This window comes from Cyclospora cayetanensis, unplaced genomic scaffold (genome assembly GCF_002999335.1).
Source record: "Cyclospora cayetanensis isolate NF1_C8 unplaced genomic scaffold, CcayRef3 CcayRef3_contig_224, whole genome shotgun sequence".
NCBI lineage: Eukaryota > Apicomplexa > Conoidasida > Eucoccidiorida > Eimeriidae > Cyclospora > Cyclospora cayetanensis.
In genome coordinates this window covers 21,790-44,654 of record NW_020312175.1, presented here as the reverse complement: position 1 = coordinate 44,654, position 22,865 = coordinate 21,790, and the positions used below count along the sequence as shown (strand labels likewise).

Sequence of the window (22,865 nt, the reverse complement as noted above, 5' to 3'; positions counted from 1 at the left end):
GAACTTTGAGTGGCGACAGTAAGAGAAGAAGGAAGCTCTTTGGCAAAGCACTTCGCATACACCTCAACGGGCCGCTATCCAGCTTGTATTGAGTATAGACTCAGGAGTCGGCCAACAAATACCTTACACGAAGTGCTCCTGTTGACCAACTAATCCTCGAAAAATCATTTTCATGCCAAGTAACTCCCATTATCCTCTGCGCATTGAGAAGCTCGTAGCCTGGTGCGTCAACGTCCAGGAATTTACTGTTCACCACTTCAATGATTTGATCACGTGCACCTGATACCTGACCGTCTCCCCTGGTCGCTTATTGGTCTCAAACTGAAGACTGGCGGTTTCTACAGTGGCACGAAGGAGTGGCACATTATTCATAGTTGCCATTTTTGTATGCCCATTTCTCTTTAACATCGTGTTGTACAGCTTTTGTGGGAGCCTGCGGCTTTTTTTTTCGTGTTTTTGTCAGTCCGCTCCTTTATATTGGAAAACAGCAACGACCGTTGGACCTGTGCCCTGTCCTTTTACCTCTTTCTGTAGCTGCATGAACACAAAAGCACTCTTGTGTAAGGCTCGTTTGCTTGCGGCACGTCAAGAAAGCTGTCTAGTATGCTTTTTCCTGCGTGCTGGTGTCTTTGGCATAGTCCCCCGCCTCTTGCAGAGAGTTCCCGTGCTGGTGAGATGAACTTGCCGGTGTCATCGCCTACAAATAAACAATTTTGCAGGTATAAGCATGCGCGTGCATAGAAATACGTATAAACGTACCCCTAGAGTTACATGCATGTTTCGCCAACATGAGTGTACAATAGACCGTCGATTCTGTTGCTGTCCACTGACAAGGCGGAGGCCGTCACATGGCATCATACATACAGCACCCATTCACGAAGGCCGTCTAGTGTCTCCTGTGTGGCGGCGCAGTCAGTCCTTTTTGCAGCAAACTTCGCGCTTTGGAAGCCTCTTCTTCACCAGTGAATATAGGAAGCTAGCAGCGCACTGAGATTGTTCGCCATGTCGCTTACCGTTTCAGGGCCTATAGCCCCTGCCCTCAAGCGCTTTTAGAGGCAGCAGCAGTCACGTTTTTGCAAGGCCTCCCAGGCTTTCGAAAAGCGGGGGTAAGAGGGTGCTCCAAGCAACAGAGCCTCTAATACCTCTCCATTGGCGTCTCGATGAAGGCGAAGAACTCGCTGCAACCATCCTTGTGACCCATATGCATCTTTTTGAGTTCCCCTCTGAGCCCTTCAGGCTCCTCCCACGGATACTATGCCCCTTCCTGCCGTCTACTGCAGGCGCCGTATTACCGGTGAAATCCACAGTGTCTAACCTCAGCTCGTAACACTCCATGACGCCACAGGGGGTAGGTGGCCTTCACAGACCCTAAAACGGAGGGAGTCGCCTGACCACTGTTGGGCTTCGCATTGGTTGCGCGCACCCTAACGTGCCATTCTTTAAGCTATTTTTCTCGGGCTTCTTAAGAGACCAGACCCTCTTTATAAAAATAAATCCGCGCGATCGGGGCGTCGAGGTGTATGTACACTCGGTGGTACAGCTTTACGAGCCGGCCGCACAGTTCGCTGGAAATGAACTGGGGTCTCTATAGAACGACGGCAAAAACAACCGCACTAGACATGCACACACACAGTAGCAGGAGGGAGATCGCATGCCAGGTGGCAGCTACACTAGTGCTCTCTATACGCCCTCTGCTCCCTGCAATCGTCCCTCCTGCTACGCATGGCAGCGACACTGCCGCAGCGCACACTACCCCACATCGCTGCACCCCCTCCCTCCCTGCAACCTAAGGCTGCACAGTACCCAAGAGAATAGGCTTCCTCTCAGAATTCGAGGCGGCCTGGGGCCCCACAGGAGGAAGGGCAGCGGCAGCTGGACTCGCAGCAGCCGTGCATGCAGCTGCTGGCGTTAGTACCTCGTCACCAGCTGCTGCGGATGGCAGCTGCTGATCTGGTAATGCAGCCAGATCAGTTTCCTGTGCGATTGCGGCTTCTGACCCTGCAAACGGGGTAGCTGTCGAGGGTGCGTCAGCCAGTGCTTCGCCACTCGAACTCTTTGAAAGGGGCACTGCTGCTGCTGCTGCTGCCACTGCTAAGGAAGCCATAGTGTCTTTCGCAGTCTCCCACGCCGCAGACGCAGATCCAGCGATTTCCCCGTTGCTCTGCAGCACTTGCTGCAGCGGCTTTTGTTGTTGAGCGGCGGCGTCACGGGCTACTGCTCCCGACACAAGAGCCTCCGCGGCTGCTGCTGCTTTTGCTGTTTTGATGTCTTCGGAGGATGACAGGTGGTCAGCGAAAGCATCAGCGGCAGCAGCGCTAGGGAGTTGCTGCACTTGGAACGCGAGTGGTGCTGTGTCTTTCGAAGCTCCTGAGTGGCCCCTAGGCGCAGACTCTTTTCCTACAGGCGCAGCAGCAGCTGCACTCTTAGAATGAGCTGCAGCGTCTTCTTCTGCGGCAGCAGATGCAGTTGCCTCGGGAGCAGCAGCAGCCGCGGAAGGTGGCAGCGGGACGGAGATAGCAGCCGCTGCAGCAGCAGCAGCACTCGCAAGAAGGGGAGACCCCTGAGGCGGAGGCAGGAGAGGCGTCCCCGGAGAATACAGCATCCCGCCAGCTGCTGCTGCTCCTGCTGCTGCTGCTGCTCCTGCTGCTGCTGCCGGCAGCAACTGCGCGACAGCGGGGGCTGCTGCAGGACGCAAAAGACTGCCTGCAGGTGACTGCGCCGTAGACAGTGTGCCGAGCTGTTGCTGCAGTGCAGCAGCTGCTGCAGCTGCTGCTGCAGGGTGGCTTGCGGAAGCTGCCCGCTGCAGCTGCTGCAACGCTGCGTTGCTGCTGCCATCGCTGCTAAGAACCGCCAGCCGTGCAGCGAGCTGCACTCCATCCTGTGGAGTCTGCATCTGTTGCTGCCTCTGTTGCAGCAGTTGTTGTTGCATCAGTTGCTGCTGCAACAGCCGCTGCTGCAGCAGCTGCGGAGGAAACTGCGCGGCGCCGCCTAGACGGCCTTGCAGCTGCTGCTGCTGCTGCAGCTTGCTTTGCAGCTGCTGCAGCTGCTGCAACTGCTGCAGCTGCTGCAGCTGAGCTTGTTGTTGCTGTGTCTGCTGCGCTTGCTGCTGCTGCGCTGGCTGCGACTGTTGTTGCTGCTGCTGCTGGAGTTGCTGCAATTGCTGCATCTGCTGCTGCTGTTGCTGCACCTTGACTTGCAAGTGATGCAGCTGGAAGTGCTGCAGCAGCTGCTGCTGTCGCGCCTGCAGGAAATGCTGTACCGACGCTGCGTGAAGCCCCGCCGGTAGCTGGCCCTGCTGCTGCTGCTGCTGCTGTAGCTGCTGCTGTTGCTGCTGTATCTGCTGCAGGAGCTGCAGTTGCTGCTGCGTGTATTGTTGCTGCTGCTGCTGCGAAGACTGCCCTATGAGCTGCTGGATCCCGCCAGTCAGCTGGCCCTGCTGCTGTATCGACTGCGTCTGTTGCTGCTGCTGCCCGTGGGCTGTAGCTGCCTGCAGAGAAGATGCGCGTTGTTGGAGCAGCAGCAGCTGCTGCTGCTGTGACGCGTGCTGCTGCAGTTGTTGCTGCCGCTGATGCAAAAGGAGTTGTTGCTGCTGCAGCTGCTGCTGACTTACGCCCTGGGGTTTGGACTGCTGCTGCTGCTGCTGGTTCTGGAGGTGCTGCTGCAGCAGCTGCTGCTGCAGCTGATGCTGAAGCAGTTGCTGCTGCAGTGGCGGATAAGCCGGGAGCCTCGAAGGCGAGGGAGGCTTCTGCTGCTGCTGCGCCGTGGCGCTGCCGCTGCTGCTGCCGCTGCTGCTGCCGCTGCTGCCGTTCCCGCTGCCTGGAGACTGGGCAGCAGCTGTTGCAGCAGCAGCGGCCGCCAGCAAACTTGCTGTAGCCGCCTGCTGAAACTGCTGCTGCTGCTGCTGCTCGGACCTGTTGCCGTCAGCAGTCCAAGCACTGCTGCATCCCGCAAGAGCAGCTGTTGATCCTGAGGCTGCTGCTGAAGCAGCGCCAGAACGACTCCACAGAGGAACCCCCAAAAGCAGCTGCTTTGTCTGCAGCAGCGGGCTGCCTGTAGCGGCAGCTACAGCAGCAGCCGCTGCAGCAGAGGCCGTGCCGTTTGCGCCTCCCCCCGAGGGAGTCAGAGCGCTCGCATTGCTGCTGCTGCCACTGCTGCTGCCGCTTGCCCACGCTGCCGCGGGAGCGCTGGAGAGAAGCAGCGACCCCGAAGCTGAGGATGGCGTCTGTGCCGCAGCAGCAGCGCCTCCAGGGAGGCTCTCTGGCAGTTGCTGTGCGTCTGTGGCAGTCCCCACTTCTCTTTTCTGCATCAATGCGGAGCCATGCTGCTGTTGCGGCGTAGCGGCCGTTGCGGCAGCAGCAGCAGCAGCAGCTGCTGCTGCTGCTGCTGAGGCGGCGCCTCCCGGCTGCTTCAACGCGGCAGCACTCGCATTGAAAGCCGCCAAGTGCGAGGCCGTAAGGCCCGCTGGCAGCAAAATCTGCTGCTGCTGCTGCTGCTGTCGCTGCTGCTGCTCCGTCGCCGCTGCTGCTGCTGCTGCGAAGGCGGGGGTGTGCAACAGCGAGCTCAGGCTGATTGGTGCAGCAGCAGCAGCACCAGCGGCAGCAGTCGGCAGCAACCCCTTCTTTGCTGCTCGAGCAGCCGTTCGGGATGTCGACCGCGTAGTGATGCGGCCTTGACGGAAGGCAGAGAGGCTGCTGCTGCTGCTGCTGCTGCTGCTGCTGCTGCTGCTGCTGCTGCTGCTGCTGCCGTTGCTGCTAAGGCCTGCGTCGGCAGCACAGGGAGTTGCCACTGCAGCGGTAGCTTGCGCCTCGCTCGACGCCGCATGCAGCAGATTTCCGAGAGCCGCTGCTGCTGCGGAAACCAGGGGGGAGAGCGCAGCCTTAGACGGCCGCTGCCGCAGCGCCTTTCTGCTGCTGCTCCTCGTCAAAGGAACCCGCCCCAAGAGCTGCTGCTGCTGCTGCTGCTGCTGAAGTGCAAGACTTGCAGCAGCATCTCCGTACAAGGAAGCGTCTCCATTCGATGGCAGCATATACTGCATGCTCATCTCTACGGAGGTCTGCGGATGGTCGCAGCCAAACGGCTGCGGCAGAGCCGAGGCGCATGTTGTTGCTGTTGCAGTTGCTGCTGCTGCTCCTCCTGTTGCTGCTGCTGCTCCTGCTGCTCCTCCTGCTCCTCCTGCTGCTGCTGCTGCACCTGCAGCCTGTACTGCAGAACCTGCATGCAGGGGGAGACTCGACTGCTCCAGCATTGGCCTCCCTCCTTCGGGAGGCGCTGCTGCTGTGGCACTTGCTGCTGCTATTGTTGTTGCTGCTGCTGCACTTGCACTTGCACTTGCTGCTGCTGCACTTGCACCTGCTGCTGCTGCTATTGTTGTTGTTGCTACTGCCTCATCAGTCTCCCCAACCCTGCGGCGCTTGCCATCTCTTAGCCGCCGGAGCGAGGCCTCCTGTTGCTGCTGCGCTCTGTCTCTTTCTGCTCGTTGCTCCATGCGCTTTCGCAACATTTCCGCATGCAGCTCATGCAGCTCCATCTGCTGTTGGTGCTCGAATGCCTGCTGCTCCCGCTGCTGCTCCTTACGATCTGAAGCCCGCAGTTCCTCAGTGGCGGCAGCTAGCAACCCGTATCTCTGCTGCTGCACTTCCACAAGTAGCGATAGCAGCAGCTGCCGCTGCTGTAGCTTCGCTGCCAAGTGCCGCTTCAGCCACCAACATCGAACCACACGCTCCGCCTCCGATTGCAGCACAAACGTCTGAGGAGTTGCTGCTGCTGCTGTTAACGTGGCTGTATCGCTGCTATCCGCTGTGCCAACGAGCCCTTCCGCCATCTCTTCCACGTCCCCTACCTCGGGAGCTGCTCCTCCAGATCCTGCCTCTGCCTCTGCAGCATCTTCAGTTGTGGAGAAGCTGTACGCTAGTGCTGCCTGCTGCGGCTCCTGCTGCTGCTCCTGCTGCGGCTCGCCAGCTAGCTTAGAAGACACACCCTGTTGCTGCTTCACGACATCGGTGGTGGGAACCGTGTTCTTGCTACCGCTGCTGCTTTTCGCTGGAGGCGAACTATGCACCTGAGTTGCTTGTATGCGAAGCTCCCGGATCTGCAGGAGCTGCTGCCGCCACTGCTGCTGTTGCTGCAAAACGAGGCGCCGAATGCGGGGAGCTATTCGCTGAAATGATGGAAATCGGTCCTGAGGAACAAACGGCCAGCGCCTACATGTGCGCTTCTTGGAGATCGCCATCCCTTGCACTTGGTACTGTTAAACTGGGGAGACTGGTGCCGGCAAAGGCTACGAAGAAAGACCTCTTTCTTGCCTGCCCTGTGATGCTGGCTAGAGCTTCTTCAGTAGTGACTCCTCTGGCTTTCTGTCACCACAGCCTCCCCTCCCGCCAGGTTCCCGCCGTTGCTGCTCGCGCAGCAGCAGAGAACAAGCTCTCTCCGGAAGCCGGTAACACTGCTGTTGCTGCCGCTGCTGCCGCTTTTATGACTTGGATAGAAATCGGCAGCAAACACCGTCAAAAGGCTTCCGTTCCATGGGAGGCGACTGCAAGGGCAGCAGCAGCTGCATGCCGCAGCAGCTGCTGCTGCGGCATACAGCGCGCTCCTGCGGATGGTCTATCAAACCTCAAAGCTACCCGCCGCGCTGCTCTCGCTTCTGTAGCCTCCTGGCGAAACTGAAAGATGCGACTTTTTCCCCGGAATTTTCTGCCAGCCCACTTCGACGAACTCTGCACGGATGGAGTGATAATTCCACGGAGACTGCGACCAAAGTTCCTGCCGCCGCCGTCACCACACTCCTGCCTCAGCTCCACCAACGGATGCAGCATGCCCCAGTGGCTGATTTGCCAGTCTCTGAGACGGTACCAGTGCTCTTGGTCGCCTGTCAGCGAACTGAAACCGTGACTGCTTTGCCGATTGGCCACAAGGGAGGCGGCGCTAGCAGCAGCTGATGCTGCCGCATGCCCGGAAACAGGCTAATGACTGGGGCTGCATGCAGCAGCAGCAGCGGCGATGGCATCATCCGGCGATCGCCGCAACGGCTGCTGCTCTGGTTGCTGAAGTATGTGCGCTTCGATATCGCGCTTTGTGGAATCTTACTCGGCAACTGCCTACTAATAATCCTAACAACATCCGGAGAGACGTGCCACCAGAGCCCGACCTGCTGCTGTGGTCGGTTGAGTGCTCCATCCATCTACTGCTGTGGTTGGTTGAGTGCTCCATCCATCTACTGCTGTGGTCGGTTGAGTGCTCCATCCATCTACTGCTGTGGTTGGTTGAGTGCTCCATCCATCTACTGCTGTGGTCGGTTGAGTGCTCCATCCATCTACTGCTGCGAATACTGCTGCGAATGCCCTTGCCCGCTGAACCCTTCACAGTGCATGTACACATATCGACATAGCTAGCCGCCTGTCGCAATAGCTATCCATTGACAGCCATAGGGTTGCCGAGGGAGCGACACGCAAGGCTGCACTTGAGCAGGTTGCACAGAGCGCTCCACGTAGCGGGCCAAGCAGCCACCCCTATCTATGCTTCGCTACACATATTATAGAAAATCACCATTGAGTGAAGAATCAACAATTTGTATTGGCTGCTGGTAGAGCATACTATCGCAGATAAGCGTTAGCTCGATACTGCAAGAGTGTTGCAGCGGTTGGCAGGGAAACTTGATTCCGTCGTCAACACAAGCTTGATAGGATATTGTTGAGTGCCTCTTGAAGAAACTCTTGCCTTGCCCTGCCGGCGTCCCCCACAGATTTCGGCATGATGTTGCGAAGTAAGCTCTCTGAACGCTTCCAACCACGCTGGTCATATGTAGCAAATACCTTGCAGTTAATTGGCTAATCGGTTTGTCTGTCTTTATACCTTATTTATTGCAGACTACTCCAACTTTGTTACAATAAGACGCACTGTTGTATGGCTGTGCTCTCGATGACATGTGCAAAACCAGGGAATGCTCGGATGGCTCAGAGCCGGCAAATAGGCGCACACTTCGTGTCCATTTCTGCTTGTGTAAGAAGCCCTAACAAGACAGGGTACGAGATTAAGAGAGCTTCTTTCTAAGCCCACTCAAAAACTTGTAATCAAACATGTATTGGGTCTGGAATTTAGGGCCTCCCTTAGTAGAACAGATGGAGAGAGACTACTAATCCTTACGGCAAGAGTATTGGAGAAGGCAGTACGTTCGTGGGCGCTCCATTCATGCAGCAAAATGGTTCGCTTGCAGGGATTGTTACAATTCAAGCCTTCATGCAAGCCTTAACCAGAATTACAAAACAGCAAGGGCTAAGAATTGAAGGGGCGCAAGTACGGCGACCTATCAACAATATGGTACATCGCGGCACCCAAAACTTTGGATCACAAAGGCCATTATGTAGACGAAAAGCCGTTTTGTCAGTGGCTCGTCTCAAGTCTGTTCGAAATGATGTGTTGGAGGGTCGCGGGGTGGGAATGAACTCACTCATTGAACATCCGACCAGTGGGGCAAACCAACTACAAATGGCGGACCAGCAGACGTGTTTAGAGCGAATGGGCACAACTCCTGCTTAACTGGTTGAAAAAAAGCCAAATTGGGACTTAGAGCCTATATATGTGGAGCTAGGTCGATTAACTTTCGCCTGCAGTCTAAGGTGGGCGCGAAAAGGGAGCCAGATAGGACCAGCACTTCTAGAGGAACCAGACAACCCCAACACCGCATCTGCTCTCATTATGGAGCATTCGATCATACAATCGGGAACTGCACGCGCTTGCAAAATGCCAATAACGACGACAACAGGATTGATCCCAGCTGGAGCTGGCTGCCTGTCGAGCGCTGAAGGAGCATCAGGAAACGGAAATCCCCACGCAGCCTGCGGTGCACTAGAACAGTTGGCGCCCTACTGCCAATCAGTTCTGTGGCGGTACAGGCTAACATTAATAGTCAAGAACTGTTGGTGCTACTTGGCGCTGCATAGGAAATGGATCAGATATTCGAGGAGGCAGCACAGTGGTGCATTCTGCCTGCAAACTCGTCAGTGCAGTCCCGTAGGCTCAGGGTTGCTGACGGCTAGCAGAACGCAGCGACTCGCAGGGCTGCGGCAGTTTAATGCTACTTCAGTCAAAATTAGATTATATAACTCTGCTCCCTAACCTCTGTGGTGGCCCTATGCATCATGACGTACTCCCAGGGGTGCCATTGGTGACTCCGTGGAAGGCGTCGGAAGGCGCGCGTGAGGCCATAGCTGCGCGTTGTGGAGGTTGGAGTGGCAGGAAGCGGTAGGAAGAAGCGCTTCGTGCGGGGCTCAACCGCATCTGCTGCATATCTGATGAGTAGTGTAGAGTACGTTCCACAACAAGATGAGGCAGAGCTTCTATGCTGGCGGCTGAGCAGCACAGTACGAGAAGATGGTTCTAAGCCTGCATCGGGTCCTAGTGCCTCTGCAACTGCATTTTTTGCTGAAGTACATGATTGAATGTCAAGCCGAAAAATAGCATGAGTGTGTTAAAATTAAGTAGAAGTTTGTGGGTTATTGGTGAGCTGCGAGTAGGTTCACCACCTGCTAGTCATCCAGTGCGCCGTATCGTGCAAAAACCCATGGCCGCCCAAAGCCACGTTGTGCAGCATTGGAAGCCTCGAGAGCATGAAGAGGATCTTCATCGGCAGGCGAGTGCTTTTGTTGGATTAGCCAAAGCGCATGGATATACAAGGCATATCCTGTGTTGGTGCCGACGAAGGACGGAAGGTGGTGCATAAGCGTAAACCTTTGAACTCCAATCAAAACAACTAAGAGGCAAAACTTCGTATTTTCACATCTTGGCAGCATAGGCGACAATTTACGCGATCAGCTCTCTCTTAGGCAGTGGAATTCACAGATGCTTCCCAGCATATTTCGAGTAACCCTGATGGCAGGCAAACGACGTCGCTGCACATTCGCACTCGTAGTGTCGAGTTTGTATTTGGCGGAAGCGCGGCTGCAGGCTGCCTTACCTGTGGGAGCATTTGCAGCTCTGCTTGGTTTACATGACGAATCGCCATGGAGCGCATTCCTCGCGTTCCTCGGTGAGTGCCCTTTCCCAATGCAGGCTCTCCCTGAAATAGGTACCTTCAGCTCTGGATATTGCTGGACAATCTTCCGCTGATCATTGTTGAGGTCTGCACTACTCTCAGTTTTATGCAAAGGCAACCTGAGGTATGTTGTCCCTACATTCTTTGTCATGCCTCTTTGGGACTTTGACGTCCATTATGTTGCATGCACCGGCTGTATTTGCGTGCAGACTAGGCTCTAAGAGGCGCCGAGGCTTTCCTGAACTAGTGTGTATTGTGATTCCCTTTGCAAAGTATAAATGTCTTCTGTTATCGCGTAGCAAGAGGCTCACACATTCAGCGCTCCAACAACAGGGAGCCGTCGCACTGCCCCAGTCATGCCGGTAGACTCCCTCGGTCCTTATTGGCTATGGTGCAAGTCTGTCGTCCTGTTGATTCCACTTTAACGTTTGGTGCGCACGTTTGTTTTTCTCACGTGCACTGTTTGGCGTTTCTCCTTGCCTGGCTAGTGGCGAGAGTGCGAGGGCTCTTTTCCGTTGTTCTGTATGCGAATAATCTCGAGGCACGGACAGGTAAGAAGAGGGCGTGTGTTTGTTTTGGAATGTGAGGGGGGAGTGTAGCACTTCCTGCTGCCCTAGTTGTATTCGGCAAAGTATTCGTAAAGAATTGACTGATGGTCTTCTCTTTGTACGATCTTATTGATTGCGGAGCAGCATATTTCAAAGTCTAGAAGAATCGATACTGTTTGGGTGTGCTCTAGATGATTTGTGCAGCTAGCGGGGAATGATCGATTGCTGAGCGCGTGGAGACAGGCGCAACCTTCTTGTGCAACTTTCTTGTGGCGGCGCACTGAGGAGTGGGGGCAGGAGAAGAAGGGCATGCCTTAGAAAGCTAGTCAGTACCTTTTACTAGCCTTGAATGGAGTCTGGAGTCTAAAAGGATCGCCTTTCGTGTGATTCTTATCGCACTGAACTGAGAGACCTCTGCATCCACTGCGATATGTACCAACAGCAAAACGGAAGAAGGGTAGGCTCTTTACCAGGTTTTCACGAACAATGGCCAGTGTAGTCGGAAGTGGCACCGTGAAGCTGAGCGCCTGGGGTAGTCTTTGTGTCAGTCTGCGACACACGGGCTCTCTGCGCCCTTCGAGATATCGAGCATCTTTTATTTAGGGTGTCAAGCGCTGAACGAGGATCTCCCTTCCGATTTCTATGGATGCATGAGAGCTGTATCCGGTGTCTGAGGGGGCGATGGCGTAGGACAGGGGTGGAGGTGGTAAATTCCTATTTCCTCCCTCTCTGTGAACGAGATTCGAATAATCTGAGCGTGATCTGCACGCTGCGAATATTGAAAGGTCTGCACACAGCCGTACTGCGAGGAGAGGGATGTGGGATGCGCAGATGCACGAGGGGCCCCGGTGGGGGCCCCTCGTGCATCCCTCCCCCTGGATGCGCTCTGGAAGAATTTGCTCCCCTGGCAATATAATTGGTTTTAAATCGCGAACTCTGCATTCTCTGCGTCGGCTGCTCCCCGGGTGTGTCGCTCGTGAAGAGTTATCCCCAAGAAGCAGCAAGCAGCAGGTCAGAGCGCAGGCGCTATGGACGCCCAGCAGCAGCAAGCGCAAGGGGCCTCTGCTGCCCCTTTCGAGGCTTCTAAGGGTTCTGAAACAGCGCAGTCGGATTCTAGGAATGAAGGTGGACAGCGAGGCGCGGGAGACTCATCGATGGAAACCTCCCTCCCCCGAGAGGGCTTCCCAGCAGCAGAAGAGGAAGCCGAATGGTATGTCCTTCTTCCACCGGATGCCTTGAAGGTACTCCAGCGCGAGCAGGAACGCCGAGCTCAGCAGCAGCAGCAAGAGCAGCAGCAAGAGCAGCAGCAAGAGCAGCAGCAAGAGCATGGAGAGGAGCCGCTAAGACAGCCTTTACACGACGCTACAGCGCTTCTTGCCGAGGGCAGGGACGGTGCAGCAGGGCATAAGCGGACCGTATCTGGGGGAGGCGACGAGGCAGAGGAGTGCTCCCAGACACCCCCTAGCAGCAACAGCAGCAGCAACGCAGACAGCACAAGTGCAGGAGGGGCGCTCGCTGCAGCTTCCCCGGGAGACGCCAGCGCAGGAGCTGAGGGAGGCGTTGTCGGCCCCTTAAGCCTCTCAGCTCTGAGAGTCTACTTTGCGTGGAATCTGATAGACGGCTTGACTTACGTGCTGCGGCTAGGGGCCTCCGAGTGGACGCCTATATGCGATTATCCAGTTGTTGCTGAGGCACTGCGCATGTGGCAGCAGCAGCAGCAGGAGGAAGACGCAGCAGCGCTCGCCGCGAAGGCGGAGATAGCAGCAGAAGCCGAAGCGGCTGCTGCCTTCGCAGCGGCAGCTGCTGCAGCAGTTCCTGGAAAGAAGCGGAGAGCAGCAACTGAGAAGGCAGCAGTCCTTGCAGTTGCGGGTGCAGCAGCAGCAGCAGCGGCGACGAGAGCCCCCTTCCCGCATGTGGATGCAGCGCTCAAATACTGCGCTCCTGACGGCCAGTGGATGGTCTTTGACACTGTGGATAAGCTTTGGCGAACTAAACACGTAACACAGACCACACCCTACCCCGTATAGCGATGCACGGTGCATGCGGCTTGGCGCAGGGGGGCATGCGCGATCCACTCCCACCCTGCCTCGTAGATGTATATGTATGTATACATATGTAGGGGGAAGGGTCTTCTATCCTTCTCCCCCAGTTCGGCTGCCTGAGCGGCATTCTGCTGCGGCATCTTGCGTGCTCTTGCTGCTGCAATGCATGTGGTGCCGCACGAGGAGGGGAAAGGGCAGGAGGGCCCCTTCGCAGTGGCGGCCGCTCTTGCCGTTCTATGATTGTCTTTTCGTCGGTGCTAATACTGCTGCTGGTGTGGCGCTGCCTCGTGCTGTGTGAGCACATGACTCTTCAGTGCTTACGCACTAACGCGTAGGTACGGCGTTTCGCTGCAGGAGGGGTCCCTTTTCGTATTGCGTTGCGGACGGGTGTGTAGGATTATGATTTCTTAGTGGCCACGGCTGCGGACGGGAGTGGAGGTGGGGTTGGTGGTGATGGCAGGAGCAGTCTGCAGGACGAGACGCTTGTGTTGGCTGCCGTTGCAGCCGCTGTGAAGGGGTCTTGCTCGGCTGGAAAGGGTCAGAAAACTCCCGCCGCTTCTGGGGAGGGAGTGGCTGCTGGCGACGCTCGCGGCGACGCCTCTTTGGGAGGCTTCCCCCCATCCGCACGACGGGAGAAGGAGGCACTCGCCGGGGGTGTGGCAGCTGCGGAGAATTCTCAGCAAGCCCTCTCGCCGGAGGAGTTGGAGGCGCTCCGGAAGAAACTCGAGAACGCAGAGAAGCGCCGAGCCTACAGAGACAGGCGAAAGAGAAAACGGGATGAAGGCCTCTTCGTACAACCTAAAAAAAATCCAAATATTTACGTTAGCGGCCTGCCACTCACCTATACCGAGAAGGATGTTGCGGATCTCTTCAAGAAAGCGGGTGTTTTCAAGGTGGACCCCGAAACGCGTGAGACTGCCAGCAACACCCCATACTCCTCATGCATGCGTCTAAAGCTGTCTCTCTCGCTGTCTGTCTCTCTCTCTGTCTCTCTCTTTCTCTCTCACAGAACGGAGCGGCCTTCATATGTTCTAGCAGTAGGCATATGTATATATATTTGTATGTATATGTATATATGTGCGTTTGCATGCATATGTATGTGTATGCATGTGGATGTGTGTCTCTGTGGACGCTTCTATGCGAGCCTACATGGTCGGGCTGGTGGGCTTGTATATAATATATATATATATATTTATATTTATGCATATACGTATGGAGGAAATTGAAGGTGGGGAGGCTTTCAAAGGGCTCTCTGTCGGTTAGGCTGGATAAGCCTATAAATATATGTATACAGCAGCCGCTGTCTGTCCGTTCCTGTGCTTGCATGCATACATGCATGCATGCAGACGTGCGCGTGCATCTTTGTATGTGGTACGTGTTGGCGTCAGTACAGCCCAAGATTCGCCTGTACACTGATGAGGCAGGCCTCTTTAAGGGCGACTGTCTCATCAGCTTCGCGCACGAGGCCAGCGTGGAAACAGCGATTCGCTATTTCGATCAGTACGCCGTCGACGAGGCTCACACCATTCAGGCAAGACTGACACGTCTGCTGCATGCGCAGCAATGCACCAGACGGAAAGAGTCGTCTGGCGCGGTGGGGGGGGGTGTGTGCCGGCTTCTGAGGGTGGGGTGGGGAGGTTTGAGGCTAGGGCTGCTGCAGCGAGCACCACACCTTTGCGTTGCACACTGTGTGTCTTGAAGCAGCTCAGTCTCTGCGTAGAGAGTCGCAGGCAGCCGCTTGCGCTCGAGTGCTTGCACGTACAGGTCTCTTTAGCAGACTTTTCGAAGAAGCAAGAGCAGAAGACAGAGGCGTCTTCACAGCAGACTGCGAGAGTCTCCCTGGTCCAGCAGGCGGCTCTGAGAAGACGTCGCAAGCGCATTCTCGCCGCTCGCCAAGAGCAAGCCAGGTGTGCAGAGTCGACGGTTTCAGCCGCCTCCGCGAGCCGGCTGTGCATGCGGAGGCGGGAGCTGCAGCGAGACATGCGCTCGATGCACGGGGGGCGTAGTGGGGAAGGCCTTAGAATTCGAAGAAAGCGAAGTCTCCGCCTTCAGATGGAGAAGCGGGGTACCCTTCGAACTCACGAAGCCTTTACGGTAGAGAGAGAGTCGCCGGAGAAGAAGGCCACATACACTCACTCTTAGGCAGGCGAGGGAAGGAAGGAAGGGGGAGGGAGGAGGACTGTTTTCTGTCTCTCGACAAGTACAAACATGTCCGTCTATGTTGTGTCTGCCCCTGTATTCACTAGGCTTTTGAGCTGGGATACGGAGGCTGCGGATGGTCGGTCGAGGCGAAACATCGTGGTGTTGAGGCCTATGTATTCTCTGCAGGAGGCAGAGGTTAGTGATTTCAGAGGCTTGAAAAAAACGCATTATCCCTGGCATGCCGTCATCCGGTTCCTTTGCCTGATCATTGCATGCTGCATGCCACTGTTAGGGCCTAAGACTCTCTCTGTATCTCTCTCTCTATCTGTCTCTGTCTGTCTCTGTCTCTATCTGGCTCTCTTTTTCTTGGAGCGCCTGCGCGTAGTCCCTCTGTATAGGGGCGTGCTTTCCTCTGGTGGCTGGCATGTCTTCCTGTGAGTCGTTTCTCGAAGCCTCACCCACGAACAGAGGTTCTCCTGTGGGGTGTCTAAGATGTGCACTTGTCCAGCGGCGCGAAGGGAGTTGCTGCGACGTCGCGCGTCTGTCTCGAGCTTGCTGCATGCATTTCTTTGCGGGGTTTGTTGTGCTGTTCAGGAGCACGAGGAAGGCGCTGAGTTTTACGAAGATCTGCGCCTCGAGATTTTGGAGGAAATCGCCAAAGTCCGTCATCCCGACAAAATTACTGTTATTCCGGTAGGCTGACACGAAGCCACATGCAAGGGAGTGTTTCCTGAGTAGCACCCCCCCTGTCTTTTCGACCACACACAAAACACACTGCTTGGCGCATCCTTTGCACCGTCCTCGCAGCCCCCGATTTGCTTGCTGAGAAGCTCGCGAGCTTGCCAAAAGAGGCTCTCGCTTGAAAGGGGTACATAAAAGCCAAGGCTACCTCCCTGCTGGAGGGGTCCAGTGCGCGCAGTGCCGGCTGGGAGTCGTGCCCTTACGTCTTCGGATGCTGCCGCAATTCGTTTGAGATTTATGCAGAGGCATCCGCAAGGCGTAGTGTGCGTGAAGTTCAAGCAGACAGAAGATGCGGAGGCTGTCATCGAGGTGGGTGTCTGTCTGCCGCGGTCTCTCTCTCTCTCTGTGTGTGTGTGTGTGTGTATGTGTATGTATGTGTATGTGTATGAATGTAGAGAATACCCCCAACGATAAAGTGGGGGTGTATTAGTGTGCTCCCCACAGGCCATGCCGCTGCCTTAGAGCGTCATTTCCCTCCTTCGCTTAGTGGCCCTTAGCTCCAGCCTTTCTGATATTTTCATTCTCCTCCTAGCTGCTTTTTGGGGGAGCCTCTAGGTATGCGTGCTTGTCTGTCTGTGTGGTCTGAGAGTGACTTTTAGAAGATGCGGGGACGCGTTTTCGACGGGCGAGTTGTGGAGGCCTTCTTCTTCGATGGCACGACAGACTTTAGAGCGAGCTGTCTTCCTTCTCAACACAAACAGGTACATCCAAGGGGTCAAGATGGCGTACACTCGATGGTCAAAACTCTTCTACTAGGACAGAAGATCGGCACTCCAAAGCGGTTGCGGCCTGCGCTTCTCGCCCCTTTCCATCTGGCAGACAATTTACCCTCCACGCGGCTGTCTCACGTGACGCTCTATGCGAGTGCTAGCGCTTTTACAGACATTTAGATATATATGTACATATGTATATGTAAATATATATGTGTATATGTATACATGTATGAGTATCTAAATATATATATATATACGTAAATATATATATGTATATATATATGTTTCACTTTCTCACTAGCCCTCCCGCGTTTTCGTCTCTCTGTCACTCTCTGTCTCTCTCTCTCTCTCTCTCTGTGTGTCTCTCTCTCTATCTCTCTCTCTGTCTCTGTCTGTCTGTATGCCTGACCTCTGCTATATTTTTTGCAACCAGATGTTTGTTTTTCCGTGCATGGTTCGGGGTTTGTGAAGGGAGGTGTGCATGCGGTGTGCTGTCGCTCTACTTTTTTCAGGAAGCTCCTGCTGTCAGAGGCGACGCCACTGCGGCTGTCGGGGAGGGCGCGGCAGAGGCCATTGGAGCAAGCGGGAAGGTTGGGGGAGGACGTTCTCCCCTTGCTGCCGCTGACGCTGTCGAAGAGGAAAACCTTGAAAAATTCGGGGTTGGTGGATTGCTTTGCTTCGATGCCTCGCCCCCTCCCCGCCTCATTGGCACATTCTTCTTCCCAGCCTAATCCCTCTGTACCCCCTTCTGTCTCTCGCTTCTTTCAGCACTTCCTCCTGTAGCAAACACTTCTCGCTACATTCGTAAAAGTGTGCCTCTTCTTTGGGCCCGTCTTGACGCGAGTGTTTATGAGCCGTATGTCACGCTGCCGTCCCCTGATGCATATGCCGCGTGTTCTTGCTGCACTTCTTGCAGAGCTTGCAGAAGAGGCTGTGTCTTCCGACCCTCTCGCTTCCCAATGACTGTCTCCTGTATCTATGTCGCTCGCTTCTTCTGATACCTCCCCTGGGAGCCTCTCATACTCAGAGACTCCCCCCTTGTGCGCTCCTGCAGGAGTGGGTAGAAGAACAAAGCAGCGACGAAGAATTTTCAGTGCAAACGGAGGAATAACTGCCTGGCGGTGTAAGTCCACGACTCGCGGTGAGGAATTCTAGTGTCTTCCCATTCACACCAGAGACGCCGGTTGGTGCATGCCCCCTCCTAGCGCCACGCCGTTCATGAAGCCCCTGTGGCTGGTTGCTTTGCCAGGTACAGAGGTTTCCAGAGTCTTAGTCACGGTTCTCTTGCAACATTAGCTATAGGACCATGAAGAACTGCCCCCTCGCACCCGATTTCCCACAAAACAAAATGAGGGCCGCTCCCCTAGACAGCTTCTGCGGAGAGGCCCCATAGACGCCCAATACGCATTTGAAAATGCTGACAGAAGTAGAGGCCGACATTTGCGTATTCAAAGTTTCCTTGTGCCCCCGTTGGTGCGCCCTAAAACAAACCGCGAGAAGGGCTTGCCAGACGCAGAAACGGATACGCGAATCTTTAGAACAAATCCAAAATGACACAAGGGACCTACCCCCAATAGCGAGAGACTGCAGATGCGGAAGGACACTGAAACTTCCTTGTCTCGCACCTTACTAAACGACGCTCACTCTCCGTGGTGGCGAAGATCCTCTAACCGCACTACCTATCATAGGATCATGCGATATTTACGTATATATATGTGTATATATGCATGTATGGAGTATATATATACATATATATTGCGGCACCAGTCACGACAGCACATCTTTTACTTATATGTAGGCCCCTATGTTTCCCGTCCTGCCTTCCACAGATTCTTCCTGCGTGATCCTCTCTCCTGTTGGCGTTGCGTCTCCCTCTTTTCTAAGCGCTCTTCACGCTCTCCTCGTCGCTGCTTCATGCTTAACGCTCTGCATCTGCCTCCCTCCCCCTGCGTCATGTGCGGATGCTTTCTCCAGTACGCAGCTAGCTTGAGGTATTCGCCTGCAATTGCGCCTAATGACGTGACCTCTGCTCTATTATTTGCCCGCCACTATGGCAGTACGAATTGCACCGAGATCCCTTTGAGGCCTATGGTCCAGTCGTCTCGTTCACAGTGCCTACATCTTGGATCCGTCTGGGATGCAACGTTATTTGCCTCTGCCGATAGCCTCGGCCTTTTTGGTCACCTCTTCGGCCCTCCCCCCCTATGTCAATACTCATTGATTTCTGCACTATAGATGGCTCCCATGGCGCGCCGTTTACAGGCTGCTGCAACGCGTGGGGTGTGTCGTCTCCATCCACATACACAAAAATCTGCAAAAATGGAGAGTATTCGCTCCAGCCCGCCAGACCCCCGTTAGTAGAAGGATGTCAAAGACCCCTGTGATATCGCACTACTCTGGGCCTCTTCATAAGGGGCCTCCCATCTATGACTACACCCTAGAAGGGGGTGGCCTCTAGGGAACGGGCATTCGAATAAGACCCTCCTTTACGAGGGCCTCTAAGCCTCCATGCAGATTCAGCGCGTTCACACGATCGCTAATTTTGAAGGGGGAAGTGCTCGGTGGATGCCCTTCAGGGGGATCCTTCGTACCCACAAGCAAACCATGCACGGCCTCTGTGGCTATCGCAGAGTCCCTACCTCTCCGGCAGATGAACACGAAGGAGAGAGAGGAGAAGGGGGCCCTTGTCTCTGCCTGTTTCAGGCCTGAGAGCTCTTCGAAAAGCCGAGCCGTCTCCTAAGCAGCCCAGCACCACAAGCACACCAGTGGGGGTTTCTACACCTACGCCAACAGCAGCAGCACCGGTCCTTTTAGCAGCCACAAGGGAGCCAAGACGCGAAAGGCACAACATGCACCCTCTCCTCTCCCCCGTGCTTGCTGAGGTACACCTACCTCGGAGTCGATTCTAGCTCGCCGCTTCCGTTCCCCCTCTACGGCTGCACCTGGCCCGAATGCCGCGCACACCCCAGGAGAGGCTCCTGGTGCTCCTGCAGTGCCTAACGCTTCCGCTGCTGCTTCTGCAGTCAGCTGCTGCCTCCACTGAACGTAGCTAAGGAGGTCGTCTAGAGGCCAAGACAAAGAGTATGGAAGGTGTGCAACTACAAACTGAGTACGGGGCCGCACATCGATCAGCACCATCATGTGAGCTTGTGCAGCTGCCGCTGCCTGCCGAAGCAACGTTGCAGCAAATGACAGTGGAGGGAGCTGCCAGACTCTTTCCCACAGCGCCAACCGCGAGGCGAAGTCGTGAGCCTGCATACGGCGCGACGGGGGCACTGGAGGGTACCAGCAAACAGCGGTGTACTCTGGACGCGGCTGAGGCCAAGCAGCACCAAGAGCAGCAGGAGCAGTATGAGCACCAGCATATATTAGGGCAGCAAATACGAGTGCTATACAAAGCGCACCAGGAGCAGCAGGAGCAGCAACAACAACGGCAGCGGGGGTAATGAAAAAAGCAGTTTTGAAGCGACAGCTCTTGCTGCAGTGAGCAGTGTAGCCACTGCAGCACCTTCATCGGGAGCAGCAGCAGAAGGGAAGGCGTGAACACTGATTCTTTTGAAGGAAGCTCGAAGCAAGAAGGTGTGCAGCACGTGAGAAAGAGCACAGGGTGCACAGGGAAACCGGCCCCCCAGAAGGGCTGAGAGGACTAACCTTTAAGGCAGTAATCGTAGGACTGCTGCCACACGCTGCGGCGAACATCCCAGCACAAGAATGAGGCGCAAACACTGTCTCTCTGCAATGAGGCCCCTGAGGCTCATGAGGCCCCTGAGGCTCATGAGGCCCCTGAGGCCCCTGAGGCCTTTGAGGCTCATGAGGCCCCTGAGGCTCATGAGGCCCCTGAGGCTCATGAGGCCCCTGAGGCTCATGAGGCCCCTGAGGCTCATGAGGCCCCTCAGTGGTCGTTGTGCGTCGCCTCGAAAGCCGCATGCCGCGCCACTGTACATCGAGGGCAGCAGGCCCTCACCGTGGAGGCCTTACCAATGCATGTCTTCTGCCTTCCACGGATGGCAAAAGATCGCCACGGCTTCTGTGCGTCATCCCCGTCATAGGTGTACATGCGGGAGGCATGAAGGGCTCCGGTGTCTGTCCCAGCACCCTGTTCGAGGGCAGGAGACGCTGCAATGTCCAGTGCGGCGAGAGCCTGAAGAATCCTCAGAGCAGCCCGCAGAACGCAGCAGCGAGTGGCAGTCAAGAGCGTGAGAGCTGCTTTCTTTCGCGTGTTCTGCTCCCTGACAGCGGCCCCTTTGCCTTCATGGCTACAAGCCACGGCAGCTGCAGCAGCAGCGCGCACCTGCATAAGGCCAATAAGGCCCGGAACGGGGCCCAGCACCCCGTGGGTGTCGCATGCTCCTTCGTCTTTGGTAGTTGGTGCCCCCCCTATAGACTCCCCGGCACTGCCCACTTGCGGGGGGAAGAGGCACCTGTAGCAGGGGCCCCCCCGCCAGTTGTACACGGCCACCTGCCCCTCCTTCTTGATAGCGCTGCCACAGACGAGGGGCCTTTTAGCGAGGACGCATGCATCGCTCAGCAGATACCTAAAGCCCACAGGCAGCACACGCAGGCGGCCTTGAAAAGGTTTGCTGGCGCACAGCAACAACAGCTCGCCATCGCCAGGCTCTATGCGCCCCTACACGCGCCGAATCGGGAGCCTTCGCACGCATCTGCTGCTCACACTGACGGGATTTCGGAAGCCCTTATCCGCAGCAACGCAACGACAGCAAAGCAGCGATCACACCGGCAGCAGTCCAGCCCACGCAGCAGCAGAAAGCGCGAATTTCGTAGCACCTCGCCTCCCGATTGTCGGTAGCGTCAATGACAATGTCGTGCTTCTGGACAAGGCTGCCAGCGACTTCGCAGTTCACAAAGGCCTCTACTGCAGAAACTGAACCCTAAACAGCAACAACGCAGCGGCGAAAACGCCTTCGGCTCCGAGCAACCCTACAGGGCGGCACACACGTTTTTTGTGCACAAGCTGCTTCAGCTCTTGCTGTAAGGCTCACACAGCAAGCACCCCAGCAGCGTTTCCGCCAGCGCTCACCAGTCCTGTAAGGCTACTGTTATGAATGACTCGGATACATACCTGCGAATCTAAAGCTCGGCAGGCCCGCGCAAGGACTAGGCTTTTGCTGTTCCCCACGTCAGCCTCCTTGAAGAATACTTGTCTGCAGCAGCAAACCCACGAGGATGACATAGGAGCAGCAGCAGTAGCGCAACAAGCAGCAGCAATACAAGCAGCAAACAAGCAGTGCAACAAGCGGCAGCAAGAGCACAAGGACCGCAAGTAGCACAACAGGCAGCAGTGGCAGCGCAACACGCAGCAGTGGCAGCACAACACGCAGCAGTGGCAGCACAACAGGCAGCAGTGGCAGCACAACAGGCAGCAGTGGCAGCACAACACGCAGCAGTGGCAGCACAACACGCAGCAGTGGCAGCACAACAGGCAGCAGTGGCAGCACAACACGCAGCAGTGGCAGCACAACACGCAGCAGTGGCAGCACAACAGGCAGCAGTGGCAGCGCAACACGCAGCAGTGGCAGCACAACAGGCAGCAGTGGCACCACAACAAGCAACATTAAGCCTCAGTGGCACCACAACAAGCAACAGTAGCAGCCCGACAAGCAGCATAAGCAAGAGGCTATGAACGCCATCGCGAATTCGCAATCCTTAAGCCTACCTGTGCAGATTTGTGGCATCTATAACATCTCCATCTACAATCGTCAAATGCCCTGAAGCAGCAAAAAGCCCAACAAGCCGCAAAAAAGCAGCGCATGCAGGATCGATCTCCCTGCCCGTCGAGTTGTCGTGACCTCTGGAGACGAAAAGAGGCTCTAAAGAGCCTCTTTTGTCAGTGCTGCTACTACAGGCCCATCCGAGAAGACGTATTCTGCATCTGCACTTTCCAACGGCGGCATGAGAAGCACAGGCAGGATCAGCTAACCTATTCCAGCTCCCGTGAGATAGAGGGCAATTGGACACCCCAGGCCCCCTGCGCCGACCAGGAGCACTCTACAGGAAGCCACGCGTCTCTGAGTCTCTATCCCCCAGGAAGGCAGCAGCAGTTGCCTCCCATGCCTGTGTATCTGGCGACTCGAAAGAAGACACAGAAACGAGCAGCCCTCTGCACGAACTGCTGCTGCCCCTTTCTCGGCTGTAGCCGACGCTTCTACTGCCAGCCGCAGGAGGCACGGTCGCCGCTTCTGCACCATGGCTCCTGCATCAACAAACAACGGCTGGAAGCCTATAGCCTCTGTGCCGCTGCTGCTGCTGGTGTTGTCGTTTTCGCTTGCGCAATCGCCGCTATTGCTGCTGGGGGAAGATGACTTTGGGCCTTCCTCCGTGTACAGTCCGCAGGCTTGGCGCGCCAGCCGCCACACGGCAGCGGCAGAAGCATGCGCGTGCGCAGCAGCAAAGCCAAGGGCCCCCCCGGCGAGAATCAACAACGCCCCCTCCGGAAGGGAGGGAGACGTTCGCTCAGCTGGCAAGCTCTCCATCTGGCTAGAAAGCGCGTCGCCAGGATGCTTACACGTTCACGCGGCTACAAGTGCTGCTGCTGCTTCGCTGCCAGCCATTGGTGAATAAGGTCCTCTCTGGAAGGCTGGTGGACAGACAGCTGCCCCGCAGGAAGACCCCGCGGAGCCCTATAAAGAGG

General features: G+C 56.0%; 2 protein-coding genes and 1 pseudogene across 2 annotated transcripts; 1 reads left to right on the top strand and 2 right to left on the bottom strand.

Moving 5' to 3' along the window:
* Positions 1-1,039: 1,039 nt before the first annotated feature.
* On the bottom strand, positions 1,040-5,821 carry LOC34624235 (annotated as a pseudogene).
* A 5,243-nt stretch (positions 5,822-11,064) lies between these two features.
* On the top strand, positions 11,065-17,327 carry LOC34617306. The gene is made up of 11 exons (XM_026338054.1): positions 11,065-11,121; positions 11,580-12,575; positions 13,016-13,529; positions 14,009-14,151; positions 14,385-14,527; positions 14,867-14,957; positions 15,357-15,455; positions 15,747-15,812; positions 16,103-16,204; positions 16,729-16,875; positions 17,271-17,327. The coding sequence occupies exons 1-11, from the start codon at positions 11,065-11,067 to the stop codon at positions 17,325-17,327; spliced, it is 2,415 nt and encodes an 804-aa protein (XP_026193839.1).
* Positions 17,328-18,670: 1,343 nt separating this feature from the next.
* On the bottom strand, positions 18,671-22,707 carry LOC34617305 (adenylyltransferase and sulfurtransferase MOCS3). Its single transcript, XM_026338053.1, has 9 exons — positions 22,155-22,707; positions 21,891-21,942; positions 21,297-21,378; positions 21,002-21,105; positions 20,508-20,751; positions 20,181-20,357; positions 19,868-19,963; positions 19,238-19,531; positions 18,671-18,910 (listed from the first exon to the last, which is right to left on the bottom strand). The coding sequence occupies exons 1-9, from the start codon at positions 22,705-22,707 to the stop codon at positions 18,671-18,673; spliced, it is 1,842 nt and encodes a 613-aa protein (XP_026193838.1).
* Positions 22,708-22,865: the final 158 nt, after the last annotated feature.

Bases quoted from the DNA above. Each gene is read 5' to 3' on its own strand.
- LOC34617305 (XM_026338053.1), bottom strand. From the start codon at position 22,707: ATGGAGAGCTTGCCAGCTGAGCGAACGTCTCCCTCCCTTCCGGAGGGG. The intron at 20,752-21,001 runs GTGCTACGAAAT...TGTGGGCTTTAG, and splicing joins ACCGACAATCGGGAGGCGAG to GTATCTGCTGAGCGATGCAT. The intron at 18,911-19,237 runs GCAGAAGCAGCA...GGCCTGAAACAG, and splicing joins AGTGGAGGCAGCAGCTGACT to GCAGAGACAAGGGCCCCCTT.
- LOC34617306 (XM_026338054.1), top strand. From the start codon at position 11,065: ATGGCCAGTGTAGTCGGAAGTGGCACCGTGAAGCTGAGCGCCTGGGGT. The intron at 13,530-14,008 runs GTGAGACTGCCA...TGTTGGCGTCAG, and splicing joins CAAGGTGGACCCCGAAACGC to TACAGCCCAAGATTCGCCTG. The intron at 15,456-15,746 runs GTAGGCTGACAC...AGATTTATGCAG, and splicing joins ACAAAATTACTGTTATTCCG to AGGCATCCGCAAGGCGTAGT.